Source organism: Varanus komodoensis, unplaced genomic scaffold, assembly GCF_004798865.1.
Source record: "Varanus komodoensis strain SLA01 unplaced genomic scaffold, ASM479886v1 scaffold1, whole genome shotgun sequence".
Taxonomy (NCBI): domain Eukaryota; kingdom Metazoa; phylum Chordata; class Lepidosauria; order Squamata; family Varanidae; genus Varanus; species Varanus komodoensis.
In genome coordinates, this window is record NW_025335268.1 from 108,168,549 (window position 1) to 108,190,636 (window position 22,088).

The 22,088-nt window shown below is 42.9% G+C and overlaps 1 protein-coding gene across 1 annotated transcript in view; it reads left to right on the top strand.

Annotated features, from left to right (window-relative positions):
- Positions 1 to 22,088, top strand: part of GRK5 (G protein-coupled receptor kinase 5) — a 197,748-nt gene that overhangs the window by 111,490 nt on the left and 64,170 nt on the right. The window contains exon 4 of the mRNA XM_044439879.1: positions 1,745 to 1,822. Within this exon, the coding sequence (XP_044295814.1) occupies positions 1,745 to 1,822 (78 nt within the window). The remainder of the gene's footprint in view (positions 1 to 1,744; positions 1,823 to 22,088) is intronic.

A 22,088-nucleotide genomic window follows, 5' to 3' on the forward strand; every position in this document is an offset into this window, starting at 1 on the left:
CAGTAGGAGCTGATATGGAACTTAAGGCCATTGAGGTTTCTATACCATGCTGATTTGCTGGGTCAGTTCTATAGGAACAGTAGTCCATTGTCCAGTGTGAATGGTAAGCTTAACTCATGGTGAGTGGAATATGCTCTGGCTGAACCAAAGTTCATCATAGGGAATGAATAGGAAGTAACCGCAATTTTGTGCAGAGTTGTCAAACTTGGGTAGTTTGAAGAGCCATCTCAAACTCATCTATTAGTTTCCTTGGAACCCTACCCGTATTTTAATCAGGTACAATTGAGGCGTCAGTTGTGCCTGTATTTCTAGCAAAATTTAATTTCTGCTCGATTAAATGTTAAATTGTTTTGTGTGGGAGGAGAGATGAGACAAATGATTCAGCAAGCTGTGACTGTGCTTAGGTTGTGGCGCTTCCTACCTTGGGATGTCCCATTTGGTGCCTTGTCTCTTTAATTTTCTCTGCCTGGATCAAGACTTTTTCCAGCAGGCATTTGACCTGCTGGATTGAGGATTCTTTTATGGCTGCACTTTTGGGATCTGCTGTTCTTTTTAAGTTTTTACTGGTATTTGCTGCACCTGTCTCTGTTTCTACTGCTACTTTATTTTTGCTGCTGATTGTTTAAAATTTAAGCTTTGTATTCCCCCAGATATCATTGTTTTTAAAATGTTGCAGGGCTACTCTGAATGCTGCAAATGCAATAAAATAATGGAATGTAAATAAACTTTGTGGATGTTATGCTGGTCTGCATTTGGCCAATTCTTGGATGGGAAACCAGTATATGCTACTTGGAATTCTGTGAAAGAAAAGAAAGGCATAAAGGAAAGAGACAGATATCAGTCACTGAAAGGACACTGTGAATGGTGTTGGCAGAGAGAATGCGACCCATGGCAAATCTTGGTAGCGTAATTAAACATTAGCGCACACTCCTTTAATTGGGGTATTTTGAAGCTCAAAAGGACCAGATTCTTCCCCCAGCAGCATACCAATTCTGCTTTTAAATACATTCCAAATCAGATGCAGAGAGGTGGCATGCCTTTGAACAGCACAGGGCATGAAGTCCCTTTTGAAGGCAGCATTGATGTGGCTGATGCTAGCTATCCAGCCAACTGTATTCCCAGTGGGTAGGCTGCTGTTGGTCCATCTAGTCTGCTGTATCTATTCCACCTGGCAGTGGAGTAGCCTCACCAGGGTCTCAGACCAAGATCCCTATTTTTTTCTGGTGATTCCAGGGATCCTGACACCTTCTGTGTGCAAAAAGCGCGTGTTCGACCATTAATCTACACTCCATACCCAAATAGAACTGCAGTAGTACCAAGCAGAGGAATGTACGTGACTGGATGAGATTTTGGTCTATTTGTTTTCATGTAGACTCTGCCACCATCCTAGGCCTGCTGTTTCCTGGCTTGCCATGTTGCCTGCAGGAATCAAGGCATGCACCATGTGGTGTGCCAGGAAGATATCGGTGACTGCAGAAAAGAGTACATGAATGACACAGGTACCCGCACATCCCAGAGCTTGTTCACAGATGTGTAATTACAAAGCTGTGAACTTATTTAGGGTCGGATGGTCTTGAGGCTAAATGTTTGGATCTTGATGGGATGAGCCAGAGCACATGAATGAATCTCCAGCAGAAGTCCACAGATGGTTCTCCCATTCTTAGAATGCAGCAATCTGTTCTGTACATTTCCAAAACAAAACTCCCAAGCACAACTGTTGATCATTTCTCTTTTTCCTTTCCAGGCAGAATATGAAGTTACTCCAGATGAAAAACTGGGAGAGAAAGGCAAAGAAATTGTGATGAAATACCTCATCCCAGAGGTAAGGAACCCCTGGATAAGGTAGTAAGGAAAACTGCAGGAAAGCTGAAAGCCAGGTCCTGGTATCCTAGCATAGCACATCTTGTTAAAATAATAGGCAGGGAAATAGATCAACAAATACAGGAAAATTGCATGAGAATTTGTTCTGGACTGGATCACTTCAACTGTCCCCCATGTTCAGACATTCACATCATGCCATTCACATATTCTCATGCTGAGAATACTTCTCAGCCCAGGTGTTGCAGGGAAGATTTCTAACCTCGGGTATTCCCTGAGTTTCTAGCTCAATACCTGCAGAGTTCTTGATATGCCGCCAGTTATATATCCTCATTTTAAAACTTGGCTTTATATTAAAATAACAACAAGAAGCAGAGACTATCCAGAATGCTGCTGATTCGCTCATCTGATCTATTGTAGATGACTCCTCAAAGCTGGATACTTTTCAACATTGACCTGACTGGCATCAGAGCTTTTCTGCCCAACTAAGCTCCACACACAGGGTATTGGCATGTGAACAACTGACCCCCTTTCTTTTTTCATGATAGTTCCAAAAGGGAGGTGGGAAAATGATGTTTATTACAATGTTTAATGCAGTTCAAATGCAAGCCTCTTCTTTAGGAGAGCAGAGATGAGCCTGATTAGCTAGCCAAAGAATAAGGGCCTCCCACATTGCTCACCCTACTCACCCCAATTTTTATTTAAAAATGTTTGTGTATTTTTGTATTGGCAGTTGGGATTGTTTCAGAGTGAGGTGCTGCCATCTTAATTTCTTATGACTGTCTTTGGGCAGCTAACTTGTCTTGTGTGATACGCCATGCTCATGCAGGGCACACATGCCCTATGGCAGTTTCTTCAATTTCCCAGTGTGCCCATGCACCTACAAAGCTCTCTACCCCTCCTGCCCCTGCACATGGCATAAGGATGCTGGTAGCCTTAGAGAGAACCCTTTTTGTTTTGTTTTGGAGACAACAACTCCTAAAGAAGTGTCTTCAGCTCAAATTAAGTGTAGACTTTCCAGTAAATACGGATTTGTACCCTCTAGCATTTCTCTTAATCTCTTTTGATCTTTTACTCTCCTGGTACCTCTAACTTGTACTGCTTTACTCCCTGCTATGCATCCCAGTTGTATTTTGCCCTGTGCACAGTGAAAAATGATAAACAGATTTTTGGAAGAAATCTGACCCATAAAAACCAGACATGTAGCAAGAAATAACCCCATTTTTGTCTGTATAAATATGGTCTTAAGATATATTAAAAAGCAGGAGGTGCTAAGCATTCAGTCTTCCCTTTATTTCTTACATTAGAACGGATAATATTCCCTCCACAAGAAGGATCATACTGAGCTGAACTGTTGTCTTCCCTGAGATGGTTCTGATGGCCCCTATGGTGAGGGTGAAGTCACTGATGTTCCTTTCCCTCTGGATTAGGGGCCATTACCTTTGAATTGGCTCAGAAACCTAGGGAATGCGGCACAATTTGTCAGCTCCCGCTTGAACAGTTTCTACTTGCCCAGGAGCACGTGCGTTAAGCTGCATCCACTAGATGGCATTCTGAGCAGAAGACCGAAGAAACTTACCACTCTTGTTAGATTATAGCTATGCTGGTGCCCTTACTGTCTTGGCTTTTTCAACCGTTCTTCGCCTCTGTGCAGGAGTTTCCACCATTAAGCAGAAGCCAGTGTGTTTTGAGCACATGATTCCGCGTAGGTTGTCAGCAGAGTAACTAGGACCTGTGCATATTGCTTAGATTTTATTCATTCAATTATTATTATTATTATTTTGGAAGAAACATGTTTGACCCTAGAAACAAAGGGTTAACTTTGTCCCATTTTAAATTTAAATGATACAATATGTTTTGGCAGGAGATAAGGTGGATTTTTACAACTTTGTTTTGCTTAGTCAACAATTTTCCTACCATAAATTTTTCATTGGTTTATGTTTTCTCTCAGGGAGTTCTTTGGGGCATGTTTTCACTTACTTAGTCTGGTTAGTGTCAGATGCATGAAGATATGACAATCCAGAAACTGTTGCAATGATGTTCATGGGCATCACAGCTGCACCCCAATCAGCTTTTGTTGTGACACAGTGGTGTCTGCCGGGGTCAGATCCTGGCAAAATCCGTCAGCTAGCAATTGTAACAGACAAAATACTATCAGGCCTAATGCTTAATAAGCAGAACCGGGCTCCTTTCTCTTCTGCCCCTTTTCTGATGCCGTAGCACAAGTGTTAGGGTGGCAAATGGTATCTTGGAAGGAATACAAGTGGAAATGGCAAATATTGTACATTCTTCTTTCAGAAATGTTAAACAATGCATTTTCACGAAACAGATTGTTTATGCTCTTCCTGTCTATTACAACAGAAACCCATTTTTAGAGTTTTGTTTCCTAAACTTCTTAGTAGCCACTGGTAGTTCCAATGCATCACCTTTGTATTTCTTGCCTCTCACCCCCACTTTAGTGCAGTCCTACATATTTGCATAAATAATAGCTGCCTGGTGTAGTAGCTAATATGCTAGATTTAGATTCTGCTCCAGTTCAGACTTCAGAAGCTTAAAAGAAAAACAGTGTTTCTGTGGACTTCTTCCACAAAAGTTGTTAAAAAGTGTATTTTAATTTTCTCTGTAACAGGAAAACAATGTCTGAACATTACCTTAGCGTATGGGGAGTGCACATATGATTTTTCAGTGTGATGCATTGTTGAAAAACATTGTTTTATTCAAAAATTCATAGCTGCTGTTCAGAATCAACAGCTTCAGTATTGCATTCTTAAGCAGTAACCCAACTGTGTCATGCAGTGGAAGGTATTTTGGAGAGAGCATTCACTGCAGAAGGCAAATGAATCTTGTATAAATCTAATGTTGTTTACGCATGTACACACCATATACTCTGCATAAAGAAACTGTATTTCTGCAATGGGCAGACTGTAAGACACAAATATCAAAACCTCTGGAAAACTGCACCCAGTAATTTTGAGATGGCAAATGAGTGCTCTCAGACATGTTTGTATGCTCATGTCAGTATAAAAGTCTTGCTAGTGAAAAATCATCTGTCCCAGCAGCTCAGACTATTTCAATTGCCATGTTAGTTCAGCTCCTGCTACAAAGAACTAATAGTTCAACTAATCCAAATTCTGATTAAAGCACAAGATGAATACCTTGAAGTAGGTTGAAAGCTAATACCAATTATTTCAAAAAGTGTTCTTATATATTTTCTACACATACAATAATGCAGAAAATCAGAAGCCTCTGAAAACTGCATTCCACCCTCAAATGGAAGAAAAATAAAAATAAGCAGTTTGTCTTAGTGAGTTTCTATAAGGGGTATGGAGGATTATCAAGGACAAAAGTAACTTAAAAGTGAGGCAGTTTTGCCTCCTGGTCTGCTCAAAGTTGTCTGCTCCTGCTTTAAAGTGATAGTTCAGAAATTAGCATATAGCCTAAACATCATAGGAACATTAAGGACACAGGATACAAATTCCCAGCTCATGTTCATTAAATATATTTTCTACAATTATGCAAACTGAACTTTATTTGTGGCATTGCTGGCTATGTTTGCATGCCACATTAAGCCATCTTGTGCATCTGTTGTGAGTTGTTTGTGGAAGAACCCGTGGTGTGTCTCACAGGTGATTAGGCTCACTGTGTCTTGTGCTCCTCCTCATGTCCCCTTGTTCCTTAAGCTGGTATTCCAGTATCCTTCACAGTAGCCCCCAGCCCGTCTCCCCTTTCCTGCTCTGATAACTACCCTTTTTATTGCCACCATTTATTTATTTTAGAGCTAAAGCACTCTGGGTAGATTACAAATAGCACAGAAAATACAAATAAAATGCAGTATAAGGTACAGATAATAAAAACATCATAAAATTCATTACCAAATATAAAAGTTAAATTTAAAACAACTGCAAAACTTGCAAAACTTCAGATGACCCCACTAAGCAGTTTCATGTAGTTCTAAAATAGAATGGAGCACCAGACCAACCCCTGAGGAACCTCATACTGGAGAGTCCAAGAAGCTGAGCCATATCCCTCAAGCATTACCTGCACTTGACCCATCTCCTGTTTCTCCTGCACTCCCTTGCTCTCTCCTCAAACGTACACCATGGAGCTGTACAACTCTACTGCACACAGGAGGAGCTCAGGAGCTATTGCATTAACTGCCAGTTCTGTATCCCAGAGATTGACCAGGACTTTGATAGATCCTTCAGCTGGAAATCCATTAAGAGCAGTCTGGAAACTATCTGGATCCATCAGCTTCCAGGGGCAGACCATTTTAATACATCTTCCAACTCTGCATAGGGGGAAAGGTTTTTGTTAATCTACATTTCATCAGGCAGTGACCTGCCCATAACAGAAGAATTCATTCAGTGCCTCCCACCTTCAGATCACTATCCCTGTGTCTGGCTGGGGGACGGGGGTGAAATCCAGAGTGTGTCCTGTTGATTTTGAACTGATAACATGTTGAGATGGCCCTATAGTTATCCATGAAATCCTGAGCTGCCCAAAATAGCATGGCCTCAGCATGGATACTAATATCCCCCTGGACAAACAACCTGGGGACCTCAACAGTGCAACCAAGACAGCCTCTGTCAGTTCAAGAATGGAGACTGTTGTGTCATGGGGTGGATGGCAGACTAGCAGAGTCCCCAGTCTGTCCCACTGGCTCAATGTAAGATGCACACACTCTAGACTAGGAGTCAGACAGGCAGGAGAGATGAAATTCTTATAGACCACAGTAAGGCCCCCATCCTTCAAGTCAACCCTAATACTGAATCAAGTACCCCAGTGTGTACAGATGGGAGGGGCTAATTCCTCCCTTTTGCTCAGGTCTCAGCGACATATGCTGATCAACTGCCTGGTCCACTATTAAATTGTGGATGAGGAGGATCCTTTTCTATACTAATCTGACGTTCTAAAGCAGCCTCCAGAGACCTGAGGACAGCCTGATAGGGCCACCACCAAACCTGTGGTTGCAAGGAAGCCCGGATACAGCACTGTAAGTAGTTGCCAGGCTGCATTCCTCTTACCTAAATAGTTCTCACTCAACCTCTCATGCCCTAGTTGCCCCTCACCCAGGGTCATCCCACTTGGTCCCTTGATTGCCCTTCCCAGCAGATAGTCAAGCCCTATGAGGAAGGAGCAACCTGCCCCCCCCCAAAATCTGACTGCTTACTTTTATAGCAGAGGGTGGGGAACCTGTGGCCCTCTGGACATTGTTGTAGTGTGTCTCTCAACAGCTCTAGCAAGCTTATTCAAAGGTAAATAAGAGATGCTAGGAGCTGCTGTTCAACAACCTCTGGAAAGCTACAGTTCAGCAGCCGTGTTTAACAGCAATATCAGTATAGCGTTTCCCTGAATATTTCTGATGGATGTTCCCCACTGGAAGAAACAAAAGCGTGAGATTGGTTTGTGCAGGTCACAAACAGATTGAACAAACAGATAAATCCAAAGCATCAGTGTTGGGTATAAATGGAAATATGTGTAGGTATATATGTGGTTCCGACGGTATTGCTTTGAAGGAAGGACTGGGACCCAGGAGGTCTCCGTTCTCATTGCCATGTGGCCCTGAGGTTCAGTGGGTGACTTTGGGACCATTGCTGGCTTTAAGCCTAACTTACCTCATGGGGTCATTGTTAGGTTATAATGGACATTGTAAGTCACCTTGAGTTCATTGCAAGAGGAAGAGAGGTGGGATATAAATTTAATGTAAAATAAGTAAACACATACATACACACCCATATCTGTATTGGCAGCAATCTTGTGATAACTTCTGACTTGACCATTGTGGTTATTGTATGCAGAACAAACCATTATATCCTACTGCCCTCCACTGGCCTTGCAGAAAAGGTGATACACATACGAGGCTATTTTCTCATATGTAGCCTATTTTCTGCATTGTTTCCAGAATGTTTTTAAGGTTATTCTTTGTGCATCGTCACTTTTGTAAATGCATTGTTACATTGTGATAGAGCCAATCAATTGTTCCCTTCTTCCTAAAGATTTAAAACCAATGGAGCTAACTTGGAGGAAGCTGTTGTTTTCATTATGTGCTATCAAGTCATCTCCAACGTATGGTAACCCTATGAATGAATGCTCTCCAGAATCGCCTGCCATTGACAGCCCTGCTCAGCATTTGTAAAGTCAAGGTGGTGGCTTCCTTTATGGAGTCAATCTATCTCATATTTGGTCTTCCTTTTCTTCATCTGCCTTTGATTTTCCCTAACACGATTATCTTCTCCAGTGAGTCTTGCATTCTGATTACATTCCCTAAGTAAGACTGCTTAAGTTTTGTCATTTTTGCTTGCAGGGAAAGTTCTGGCTTGATTTGATCTCAGATCCATGCTTCGGGAAGGACAGAAGGTTAAATATTATCCCACATAATAGATTAACTTTTTATAGTGTAAGCCTACATATATCAGATGTCCCACTGAGTTCACTAGGGTGTACTTTAAAGATAAAGGTGTATAGGATTCTGGCCACAGGTGTCTTGATGTCACCTTAATATAAATTGTAAAAAAAAACTTTTATAGGGCAAAGTTGAAAAAAGATGAACAAAATAAAACAATTGCATAGCAAATATTGAGAGAAAGTGAGAGACCATGCTTGGACAATCCATGGCTTACTATCCTTGCTTATTCCAAAATCCAAGTAATGCTGCTCGATAATTCCAGATTCTGTACTGAAATGCCACTTTTTGCTATTCAAGATTATAATATGTATTACTTAACTAACTTCAAAATGTGGTATATCAGTTTTACAGTGTTTGGTCCACTGCCCCATTCAGTAAGTGGTACCTTGGGTTTCTGCCCCAAAGTCTTGCCTTGACAGAACTACTGGCAAACATCTTGTTCACATCCCAGCTTATTAAGCCAAGATAGAATCATCCAAACAGAGCCAGACAGCAAATACTAGAATGCAGTGTGGTAAACATAAAAGAAGCCACAGACTTGAGTTCACAAGAGCTGAGTAAGTCTTTCAAGGACAGGACGTTTTGGAAGGCATTCATTCCTAGGGTTCCCATAAACCAGAGATGACTTGGCATCACATAACAACAAAAACCTGGATTAAGCGACCTGTTCAGTGAGCTAGAGATGGATGACATTGTAAATTCAAGGTAGAAAATGTCAAGTGCATTCTTTTCCTGCCTTTGTGTTCTTGCCATTTCAGTGAATGCTCTTTAGGTTTCAGATTTAGCTTCTAGTATGGAATCAAATCTCAGAGAAAGTGATATTTGAAGTGACTAGAGCAGAAGTTGCCCCTCCATCATTTTTCTGCCTACCCTACATTTTCCCCTTGGCTGGAACAGGACAAGATGAATGTCTAGATCAGTCCCTCTTTTAAGGTCTCTGCTGCCTCCATATACCATTTTTCTCCTTCCTTGCTTATGACCATCCATCCCTGTTTCAGCTAAATCATTAGCTCATTATCTTCTGTCTCCCACCATAACTGCTTGTGATCCTTTTGTCTGAAAGATACTATTCAAAAGCAAATTGATTGGAAATTGCTGTTAAGACACTCTCCATTAGGACTTATATTCTGACTCAGCTGGGTACTAAAAACATACTGAATGAGAAGGCTAATGTGCACCGTTACTGCCATTAATGTACTTGGCAGATTCTGAAGAATAACAACTGCAGCAGCTTTACGATCCGAATTCCTGTTTGTTATCCTTCTCTTCAGGAAATGCATGTAATAATGGAAATGTTTGCAGGAGGTGAACAGGGCAAGAGTCTCACTGGAATCTACCCAGATGGAGGTGTGTGTGTGGTGGAGAGGAAGGGTTGGCAATGTGCAGTTTTCTTCAGTTCCCTTTGTTTTTCACAGCAATCATAGGGTGAGGAAGGAAGGACCTACTCTTAGGAGATTGCCTGAAACATTGAACTAGTACAGCCTCTGAGATGTGCTTGAATGTTTCCTTTCACTGTAGGGTAGTAGAAGGATAAAAGAGAAATTTTTACAGCCTTGTTAACTAAGCAGCCACCTTTCTTTGGCATTTCTAATCCAGGTGAGTATATGGGAATATGTTGTTGTTATATCAGTGGCAGTAAGTATGATTAGAGAAGAAGAGTTCGTTTCGGCAGTGGTTAGATCATTGATGAGGGTGAACTTAGGATTTTATGGGTTTCTAAGTGCACCTGTGCAGCTCTGCAAGCCCTCAATACCTGTGTCTCACCTGTCGCATAGCTAGCAAAGTTTCCAGTTCACTCTACACTTCATTGCTTCTGACTGAAGCAGCATCTCGCACATGCTGAATGAGTAAAGTAGTATCTGCCTTTTGAAGCGGTACCACAAACTTCCTTGTTGTAAATTGTGGCAGCATGCAAAATGTGCATGTTTTCTTCGCAACCCACCTCCTCACCACTGTGGCCTCTAGCTGATATAGTTCCTTCTCTGCTCTCATATTATTGTACCCTTTGCTTAGCAGAGACGCGGTGACCAAGTAGGTGTCTACTAGTGGTATTTACTGCTCCTCCTTTCCACTGCCACCACCATCTTCTAGACCAAAGCCAGAGGCAGATGAACCAGTGGTTGCAATGGTGTAGAGGAGGAACAACTCCAGGGGGCTGTTATTTGTGGGGCCCTGTCTAAGTACAAGATTTTGGCAGGTTTTCAACTGTTCCAATCCTTGATACTGACCAAGCTTATAGTAAATGAATCAGAGGGTCACTTAGTTACAGTTGGAGAACCAGCAACCGCCATGATGTGCCAGCTGTGCTAAAGGTACCCTTGGTATTGCTTTCCATCCTGCTTTTCATTTTGTTCATAAGCAATTCTAAATTTGTATTATATCACTCAATTGCTAAGTAAGGATTATGGTTTCCTTCCTGGGTCATACTAATATGCTGAATGGTGCTTACACTTTGAAGCTGCATCCTGCTTCTCATTCATCTCTTCAGTGTTTGCTGAATTTTTAATTATGCTTTGGAAGAGCCAAGAAGATACCCTGAAGTTTGCTAGCGGTGCAATTCTAAAGGGGAAAAAACCGTCAGAATGCTTAGCAGTAACAGTATTTTCCTTGTGGTGCTAGACTTGGATGGATTGTTTTTCACAGAATGCTTACTTCCTCAGAGATGCAGCAAACTGGTCACATAATCAACCTGTTTATTTTCCCCTGAAAGAACGAAATGCTGGCACCAGCATGTCCCCTAACCTTGCCGGTAAATACAGAATATGGCTAGGTTTGATTATTACTGTTAGAGTCCTTGCTATGTATGTTACTGTTGCTTAACGCCAGCTCCCAGGGGATCTCTAGCAAGCAACATGACCAGAATTGGGCAGGAGCTTAGTGGACACTGGTTTGCCTAGCCTTCCTCAGCATGGTGCCCTCTTGATGTTTTGGGCCATGCTTCCTTTATCCAAGCCCATTGGCCATGGCAGCTCAGTGGTGGCAGTTAGTCCAAAGTATCTAGTGGACCCCAGCTTGAGGAAGACTGGATTAGTCAGCTGTGTACATCAGTTGATAGGCTCGTGATAATTCAATACTTCCTGGCAAGGGAATACCAGAGGCCCCAGATGTTCTTATTTGCCTCTGCTACTCCTTGGGAATGTATGGGGGAGTCAGAAATGTGCAGGATGTTTCTGCTGTTCCACAGGAGCTTCAGATCTTTCCCAAGTACACGGTTTATTACATAGAGTGTGCATCAATGCTGGCAAAATGGCCTGTGGTGACCCCATGATGCTTTATTAAAACTAAACAGGCATCAGCCTAGACAGTGCTTGAATGGGAGGACTGCGGAGGGACTTCCCACAAGCTGTTCTTTGCTTCTTCAACCCAGGCGGAAGCATGGATTCCTCAAGGGAGTCATGGCAAACTTGTACCATTGATTTCAGGGGAGTTGAAGCACATCTGTGTCACTGGATAGGCATGTTTCCCTTGCTCCATTGTAATTTGGATGCATGTGTCATGTACTTATTAGTGTCCATGAGGTCATTTACAACCAGTTACAAACCGTCTCATCTTTCTCTCATGCCATTTAGAGAATTTCTAAAATATTCTTCAATTTCTTTTGGTTTTGTTTGCTTGGGACTTCTTTTCAAAAAAAGAAAAGACTGTGAACCTTATAAACAGTAAAAATGGTTCTAAAATGTGGCTGAATAGAAAGGATAGTAATTGTTGACTTACAGCAGCTTTTTAAATAGTTGACATTCTATGTAACATTTGCTTAAGAAATCTTGGTGTTTCTTTGTAATTTTTATTTGTATTTTCCTCTCCTCTCCTCTCTTCCTTACTGTTATTAAAATGGAAAGTAAAAAACAAAAACAAACAAACCAATAAAATTGAGAAAGAGGAGGATCTTCTTTGGAAACCCCCTTTGGGAAATCATGTTTCTTTTCCTCAGGAGAGGGCCTGTTATGTCCCAGCCTTGTCCTTTTCTCCCTGCTGTCCAACTCCACCCTTTCCTTCCTTCTACTGCACTATTCTTGTCAAAAAAAAAAAAAAAAGAACTCCCCCGCAAAAACTATGAATTGTGCAGAGATGCAAATGCAAAATGATCCAAATCAGAGGCAAGCATATGGCTGTGCAACTGATGTTTTGGACTACAGCTCCATCACCATTGGCTGGACCTAATGGGAGTTGTAGTCCTAAACATCTGGAAGGTTCCAGGTTGAAGAATCCAGCCTGGTACAGTCAAGGTCTGCTTTCTGCTAGCTAGGTTCCTGTAGGTTCAGCTTTGTATGTAGTGAGTCAGACATGTTTTTGTAGTTCAGAGAAATTAGTAATTTTCATTGAGAGTTAGGTTTGCCTAATTATTTCAGTGCAGTTTTTTAATCTGAATAGAATTGGACTGTACATGTGAAGGAACATGTTTCAGACGATCACAGTAACTTTTTCTTCAGCACACTTTTCAAGTTGTACAGAAACTTTCTTCAGGTTGACTTGCAAGCATGCAAAGAGGTCCCTGCACCAATCTTGCATTGGTAGATAAATATTTACCTTCTGTCCATCAGGAAAGGGCAGTAGTGCAGCGGTGGAATGTACGCTGTGCATGCCGAGTCCCAGAGTCAATCACTGACATCTCCATTTAAAGCTGGAAGAAAACTCCGTCTAGAGCCCGTCAGTCTAGACCAGGGGTCCTCAAACATTTTCATCAGGGGGCTGGTTGAAAGGTGCTGGCAGTGGGCGCGGGCCGCCAAGTCAGTGCGAGCAGGGGGTGCGGAGCGGGGGGGGCACACACCCACATGTGACGAGGCATGGGCGGGCGCGCATGGTGATAATTTTCTCTGAGCAAGTCCAAAACGATACCCTTGTGAACAAGCTGCTGCATGGCGAGGCGCCAGCTCGCTCGCAAGGAGGTCATTTGGACTCGCTCAGAGAAAACGATCTCTTTGCGAGCAAGCCACTGCTGGGCCTGCATGGCGGGAAGCTGGCTTTCTCACAAGGAGGTCCTTTCTCTGAGCAAGTCCAAAGCGATCTCCGCACGAGCAAGCCGCATGCGCGCACGGCGAGTCCAAAACCTCTATGGTGGACTGGATAAATGGGCATGGCGGGCCGGATCTGGCCCACAGGCCGTAGTTTGAGGACCCCTGGTCTAGACCAACCCTCCAGAAATGTTGGGCAGCAACAACGGTCATTCCCATCCAGCATAGCTATGGACAGAACTGATCTATGGACCAACTGATAGCCCTCCTTGGTATAAAGCAGCTGTCTGTAATACAGAACAAATAATAGGAAATTTGCAACTATCAGGTTATCAAGATTACAAATGGGCCATCCATACAGGATGCAAGCTATATAAATGTCAGCAGTTCTTTCCCAGTTGTGAAACTGATTTTTTGCTTGTCCTTGCGTGTGGGTAAGTGAACCCTCGATAAGGCCTCTGGATGCTTTGGCCTGCCTTGTCTCACTGGCTAAGCATTTCCACTCAAATCAGCTGAAGAGGCCTCGTTGCACTTCTGACTCCCATCCAAGGGGACTATAAACAGTAAAATGTTGGATGTGAGTGTTTCACAAGAGAAAGCTGTGTGTGTGCGTGCATGCATGTGCCTATGTAATGCATGTACCTGTGTAATGCATGTGAGCCCCCCTCATTTCAGTAAGAATTAAATTTTCATTGGTTGTGCCCTGTTCTGCTTTTGACAATAATTGCACTAACACTGCTGTGGACTTAATTCTTCACATCAGTTTTCTGTAATCAGGATGTATTAATGAGAAGCATTTTTTCCATCAGTGGGATGTCACTGGAATCTAAAAAATGGAAAGACTGGCTTGATTAGGGCTCATTTCACTTAAGTGTCAGGGGCTTTCTCACAATCTGTTCTGGCTCTGTTTTCTAACCCTTTACCCACTGTTTATAAGCCAAATGCTAATTTAACTAAACATAGTTGAGAATTTTTCTTCTGCTGTGCCATTGGCAACAGTACGATGGCCTGTTCTGTTCCATCTATCATTGTCCTAGGAAAATAAATATCAGTAATCCAAGTGAAGTGTGTATGTACGTGTTTGTAGGAATTTAATAAGGACAAGTTTCTCTGATAATCTCTCATTTGGAACAGTAGATTAAAGATAGTTTTGTCAAAGGTCCAGAAAACTGGTATGGTTCTGTGTTTAAAGCGCAGCAGGTCTACCGATGAGCATCATATGTATGTCTCTTTGAGCTCCTGTAGGGAAAAAAGGGACTCAAGGCAAACAAATGGCATCTTTATATATTCTTTCTACACAAAGCTTTGATGATGACTGATTAAAATGGCTTATTCATAACTTTCTCAAAGAAATAACGCCTCATCAAATTGTTAATATAAGCCTTTTCTCCGATTTTGCTCAGTGAAACATGAGTGAGAGATTCACCTAAGGATTTTAGAGGCCAATACACTTTTAGACCTTTTGAATTGCAGGTAAGGCTTAGAACATTGCTGGGTTGGGCAGACATTAAGGAAAGAAAATCTTAATGAAGTGCATTTTGCTGTATATGAGCACAGAAATGCTCCTAATATGCCGGTGCCATTTTATCTTCTCCCAGGAGTCTGCAGCACAATGCTGTCATTCAGTTTCAAATGTTGGGTGGAGAGTTTCTTTCTGCAAGAGAGCCTTCTCTAGTTTTGCAACACCATCAAGCCTGAAAATCTGTTGCGCAAGCCATGAAAAAGCTAGCCATAGGCAAAAAATAGAGCATCTTCTTTGGCATTTACTCTTTAAAGACTGAAACATGAAGCCATGGTAAAATTACAGCCAGGTGCTGTTAGTGATGGGCTTCTGCCGGAGCAGTAGGGGGAACTCTGTGTGGTGTTTTCAAGACTCGCTTGTTCAAGAGGAACTTCTCAATAACGTGAAAGCGAACATTACAAAACGACTATGGCGGGGCAAAGGTAACAGTGCTGGGCTTGTCTGGGAGGCCTTCATTGGGTGGTTTGGATGACATGATAAGCAGCACGCCCAACTGGAAATGTGCATCACAGATGACAGGTGCATCGTGGGCAGGGTGCCCCCCTCCTGCCTCTTCTCAGGCCTCCTGCAGGTATCCCAGGGGACACCACGGGCCTACTGCGCTTTCCCTCCCTCCCCATTTTGGGCTTGCCAATGATGGATTTTTATTCCTGAAACTATTTTAGGGGAGATTGCCGCTTTCACAGTCCTCAGAGACAGCCCTAAAGTGCCCCTGCAAAGCATCTTGCCTTATGTTGGAGGAGCTGTCCATGGTCCCCCCTCCCATTTTTGTATTTTTGGTGCAATTATGTGCACAAATAATTGCTGATTTTGTGCACGAACATGCCGGAAGACACACTGTGTACTTGTCAAAATCAACACAGCACTTGCAAAATCCTCTCTTTAAGTGTATAGGAAGGGTCCCTTGCAACAGAATCTTCTGGGGTTCAAGCACTTATGTGCCCCTTGGCTACCCTCACTTTTTAGACTGTGTATAACCCAGGGGCACAATAGTCCCTTATTCTAAAAAAAAAAAAAGGTCTTCTAAAAAGAAAAATTACAGGCCACACACTCCATTTCTCCCCATTTTCCAGCAGGGCCTCTGAGGGGATTTGGAGGGGGGGGGGGGTCGGTGTCACATGTCCTAAGTGTCTGTTTACATTCGCAAGCATCCCAAGATGGTGGCATCTCCGGGAGCTGGCAGGCAGTCCCTTGATGGGCTTAAGCTGATCTTGACAGCCTAAGCCAGTGGTGGCAAACCTATGGCACGCGTGCCACAGCGGGCACGCACAACCCTCTCTGTCGGCACATGAGCCAAGTCACCCCAGCAGCCGAGCATCGGATAACAGCGTACACAGGGGCCATGGGCATGTGGTCCCAGGCAATGATGTCACAAGTCGCGACTCATTAGCTGCGACTCATCCGAGCTTTCTCATGGCTGGTCAGTGCACTGCCAAGGATATATATATTTGCTTGAACTGGCTGTGAGTTATTTTTTCTAAACTAAAACCTCAGTTTTCAATTTTTATTGTAGCGTTGACACTTTGTGATAAATAAATGGGTTTTGGGTTGCAGTTTGGGCACTCATTCTCTAAAAGGTTCACCATCACTGGGTTAGAGTTAGAGAAACGAGGTGTCCTGGCATGATTTTGATGGTTGGAATGTGTTTAGAATGGGCAGAAATGTTGAGCTGTGCAAAAAAAGTGACTCAAGGAAGGCTTTTTAAAAATCGCCCTCTTTTCAATGGAACTTTAGCATTGTGTTAGGGTTAGGGGAGTGCATCAGGGTAGGGTCAAGCCTGTGGTGGTGAACTTATGGCATGCGTGCCACAGCACGAACACAGAGCCCTCTCTGTCGGCATGTGAGCTAAGTCGCCCCAGCATCGCCCCAGCAGCCGAGCATTGGATAACAGTGCACGCAGGGGCCATGCGCATGCTCAGAAAGGAGTAGTGGTGCCAGGTGATGTCGTTATGAGCCACAATTCATTAGCTGTGACTTGTCTGAGCTTTCACATGGCTAGTCAGTGCGCTGCCAAGGATATGTATAAATTTGCTTGGGCTGACTGTGAGTTGTTTTTTTGTAAACTAAAACCTCAGTTTTCATTGTAGTGTTGGCACTTTGCGATAAATAAGTGGGTTTTGGGTTGGAGTTTGGGCACTATTGGAATTGGAAGAGGTGAAAAAAATTGCCACAAAAGGGTGCAGGTATATATAAACGTGCCCTTCCGAAGCTGTCTTGGAAAATGGAGCTCTTACTCTCACACCAGCCTGATATATGTCACAGTTAGCACTCCATTCTTATGAGGAGGAACCACCTCTGATTTTGTTTGTTCCCCTGCTCAGAGAGATCCTTTTAAAATGGGCTGTCCATTAGGGATATCCCATCTCCCACAAAGAAAATCAAGAATAAACTACCCCAAGACAGGTCACCCAGGCAAACCCTGTATAAGCTACAGTGGGTTTTGTTGCTTATACCCAATCACTATCTTGCTTCACTTATCATGGCTTTGTTCAGATTTCCTGCTCCATGACCATCAAATGTGTACCACTGCATATCTGAACTGTAAGATCTGACCTGCCCCTGAAAGAGGATGGAAGTGGTCAGTAAATGTCTGTCTTACATGAAATCACTTACTGGCGAGTGAGTAGGGTCTTATTTTTAGCTTCTTTTTAATTCTCCACTTTGTTTTCTGAACACAACATCTAGCCAATAGAGACCATTCCCCTTGCGATCACTGGGCATTTGCCCATCATTTGCTGCTTGAGCTTGTGGAACTGATATTGCTTCCAGAAACTTAACCAGTTCTGTGTTCCTCATGTATGTATGTAGTGGGAGGGGTGCTTATGCAACAACAGAGCACCTGCTTTGCATGCAGAAGGTCCCAGGTGTGATCTCTGCCATCTCCAGGTGGGTCAATGAAAGAATCCCACCTGAATATCTGGAGAGTTGCTGCCAGTCTGTGTCAGCTTACAGGAGCAGTCCAGCTCTGATCAGCCCCCTCTCCCGGCTGCTTATAGATTTTTTCCACCATAATGACTCTCCCACCCCAAGCACTTCCACCAGCATGGTCTTCTGGATCTCCTTCTTCTAGCTCTTGGCATGCAGCATTGTTATTTCTTGCTCTCTGAACCCTACTCATTTGCTGAATCTCTCCTTCAATGATTTGAGCTGACTGGCTAAAGAATAGTGACCTCTCCTAGCCCTTTTTACAGGATGCAAAGGTTGATCTGATGACAGCAAAAGTATCGATTTGAGTAAAATTATGACAAGGCTTTAACTGTTCATTTCCTGCTGTGGGGTTCTGTCTACGCCCAGAGAACGCTTGGGTAGGGAGATCTTGCACGAAAGGAATTCTATAATTAGCAACTGCCCTAGCTTTGATGCATTTCAGCAAATCGTGAAGAAGTCTGCCTGCTCATTTTTATTGTTACAGTAATCTATATCTTACCTCTCCTCAGAAACTACTCAGAGAGGTTCATAATTTAAAAATGAAAACTGTAACATTGCAAATACAATGAACACTGAATAGTAGCAATTAGCAGTAGCCTAGTCTATTCCAAAGTGAGAGCTAGATGAAAGCTATTTCAAAGGAACCATGTAGCAATCCTGTGTATCTCCTCTCATGGACTTCTCAGAATGCTTTTGGCAACGCTGAGCACTGGATCCTTCCAGGGTGTCTGGCAGAAATGGGTGTCTGTGGAATTGTGTTGTACTGGCCCTGCTTATGCCTGAGAAGCAGGCTAGAGATGAAAGGTGGTGCAGGCTGCCTACTCCCTCTATTCTGGCCCTGTGTCCCTGGGCCTCTGTGAGGTTCCAGCTTGTCAGCCCCCCATCCCTCAGGACATGAATCTTACCTGGAGATTTCAAAGTTAGCACTCCACTGCACTCACACTTCACTGAAGAAGCTCATCTGATCCCGAAAGGGTATTAGGCTGCCATTGCATATGTTTCTAATGTGTACTTTGGCAAAAGGTCCATTGTTTTGCCTCATACTGTTGGATTCAGTAGTTTTGTTGGATTCATTGAGAGGATTCCAAACTTTCACAAGGAAAGGTGTTCCTTCCATGGGTTTAAAGAACATTGCATTTGAATGCTTGCTTTCCAACTCTCATATAGTCTTAAATTGAAAGGAATGTAGTTGCAGCGTTAAAGAAAATGACATGCAGAAAAGCATTTGGCCTGCCAGGCATGCCTCTCCTTGTAAATTAAACTAATATCATTTATTCAGGCTGGACACTGTTCAAAATCTAGTGTCTCACAGTTTAAATATTCTAGCCCAGCTGTTGTTTGTCTTCACAGAGCTGAGGAAAAACAGATTGTGCTACTGTAATTGTGTATGGTCTTGCCCAGCAAATGCTATTATTTTGCATGCCCCAGTAGCTTATTGGCATGAGTGTGATGGCTTAGATGGGCCATTCTTCATCTCTAGGGGAAGATCACCCTTTACATTTGGCACATTTTCAGGCCTTAAGGAAAGTAAACGCAGGCTGTTGGTTTGGTTTGATTTTACTTTTATTGCTTTTCACAATCGTGCCCAGGTTAGTGAGGGCAAACTGGTGTGGGAGAGCAGGATTGTGCCTGCTGGTCTCTGCCTTTGCACATTCAGCCAGAGGCAGTGCAAGTCCAGACACAGTCTTTTGTTTCATGTGTGGAGCTTGGGTAGTGGGAAGGCCGGTGTGGTCCTGTCGCCCTGCCTGCCACCTGCTCACCAAGCGCAGATGCTTTGGGTAAGATGGGCCAGGGCAGGCGGACTTGTCCAGAGCAGCTTCACTTACTACTATCCAGTCAGGCGCTTGCCTGGCTCTCGGCCAGCCACAGCAACTTCCTTGATCCCAGCAGAAGCGACTGGGTGTGCCTGAGCAAATGGTTGATTTGTGCATTGCTGAAAAGGAGGATATGCAACACCAAGAAGATGTCTGCATATTTGCCTCTGGTGCAGATTTAGGGAAAAGGAATCTTACATGTGCTTCTGCTCAACATAGTACAGAGGCTGTGTCTAGATGTCCCATGTGCCAGCTCTAAGCATTCCCTGCTGTGAGCCAGAACTGGACAGGGCAGCCCTTCAGATAGAGGATGCCTGCAAGAAAGGCTGGTCCTCTGGCAGCCCTTCAAATAGAGAACTACCCTCTGTAAAAAAGAACAAATAGTCACCTTCCTTCTAAGTGTCACGTTTGAGTATAGCAGGCTGCAGCCCACTTAAGTATTGCTCTTCTGAAAAGCTGAGGGGAAACAAGGGGTGCAGGTTCGAGTGTGATAATAATGCTCTTTAATTCGGTCAGTCACCTATAAAATATGAAGTAGCCTCTCTGGTGAGGTGGGAGGAGCAGAGAAGAAGAGGAAGGGGCTCAACTGCACCTGACTTAAGTTCAGAAATATCCATCAGGAGTGGGCCAAAGACCAGAATGTGATGTTCAAGCCCAGGTGCAATATGGCAAAAACGAGGAGGTTTGCCTCAGTCGCAAACAAAACAGGGGCTTTTTTTTACAAGCAAAAGGGATCACATCCCTGGTAGCTTCCTCTCTTTCTGGGTCACCTCTCAGTTTGGCTGCTGCCTTATCTCAAACCCTCATGAGATTCTCATGCAATTCTGCAAGGAAGTATAGACTGGTAATAAGCAGTCTTTCTCCTTCCCCAAAGTATTATGCTTGGCAACTCAAAGTATGTTGTGGGTCCCTGTGACATTGCTTCCTATTTTGCTTGGCTTATCTTTCACTGAACCAAGTACAGTTAATAATGAGGATTTGTGCATTTATTTATTGCCAGTAGCTGAAGCTCTCTGGATGGTTTGCAGCAAAGTATAAAAACGATCAAATGCACTAGATGAAACAACATTCACAAGAATTTAAAAATAATTTGAAATAGTATAATATAGTATTAAAATACAATAAAATGATCCAGCCAAGATTAAAAGAAAGGCACCTGATAATTGCGCCAGGCTCCTGAATGACCCAGGGAGATCTTCAAAGGCCTCCCCAAAGAGGGTTGGCAAAAAGGATGGCAAATTTGGTGCCAGGCAGGCGGCAGCAGGGAGGTTGTTCCAAAGATGAGGAACAGGTGGGCTTCGGATAGCCTTCTAGCCTGCCACTCTGGAAACATCATGTTGGCCTGCGTACCCTTGATTTGATTCAGCACGTCTCTCCTTAAGTTCTTATAGATGTCCCTTTTTATTGTACCTTGAGATGGGAAAAGGGAAGACCCTCTGCCCAATCCAACTAAAATACCTTAATGTAATACTGTGCACCATCCAAATTGCTCAGATGATGTCATGGTTATTCCTTCAACTTGCTTCTTTGAAGCATTTTTATTATTATTATTCCCCCAAAAGTAGAAAAAAGTTGTGATTTGGCTAACTACTAGATTAAATACTGAGATTACCTTAAGTGATAACAAAATTGTGTGGAAGCTCAGAGTTTTTGACAAATAGATAAATAAGAATTGCTTGTCTAAAACAATTACGAATCCTTTTGAAAGCGGTCTTTTCCATGTTGTCTGTATTACTAATGTTTGCTAAGAATCTAGCATGCAAAAATACATGTGTGAAAACAGTTATCTGGACCTTCTTGAAATGAAAAACAATTTTTGATTTACTTGCCAGTAAGGACAGGCAGGAACCAATTTTGGAAACTATGAAAGTAAAGGTTTTGTTTGGCATTTTGCAAGGTGTAAAGAAAGGCTAGAGGCAAACCTGGTTCTTTATTACAATCCAGACTTTCCATAAAGATAATCAATTCCATCGTTTATGCCAGAGTTGGGCCAAAATCTAGCATGAGTAGGAAAAATTGAGATTAGTTCCAAATGTTTCCATGCAACATCATTTCCATTTCTTGGTTTTCTCTTTTCTGTTCCATATAGATAAGTTTTTAGAGCTGGTGCAGTATGATATTTGTTATTTATTTGCAATTTTATATAATGCTTTTCTGTGTACACATGAACAACAGTAGTCAAAACTATTTGTGATTTAAAATCACAAACAAAAAGATACAAAAGGAACAATAAAAACAAAAAGCAATGTCAAACAGAGCCAGCACAGAACAGAATGAACATGAAACGCACTGGTGCTGATCAAGAGCTAAAAAGGTCCAGAAGAATTTGGAAAGATTTGGATTCAGCTAGGCGGGAGTTGGGAGACTGTGGCATCTTAGTGACAGTCTGCTCTAGGCCCTGCTCAACCTCATAATGAACCCTGACTTTGACTGGGGTGCCAGCTGAAGCATAGCTAAAATTCAGGATAGACATCATCAGAAAAGAGAACCGTGATGTGCATGAAATGTGCTTGTGCTGATTTACTCATAGAAGTGCAAACTTAGAAGTGGTGGTGGTGGTGGTGGTGATTTTATTAAAACAGACATACAGTTCTATAGTGGGGAAGACTGGGACCAGGTGACTTGTGTGCTAACATTTGATGGACATT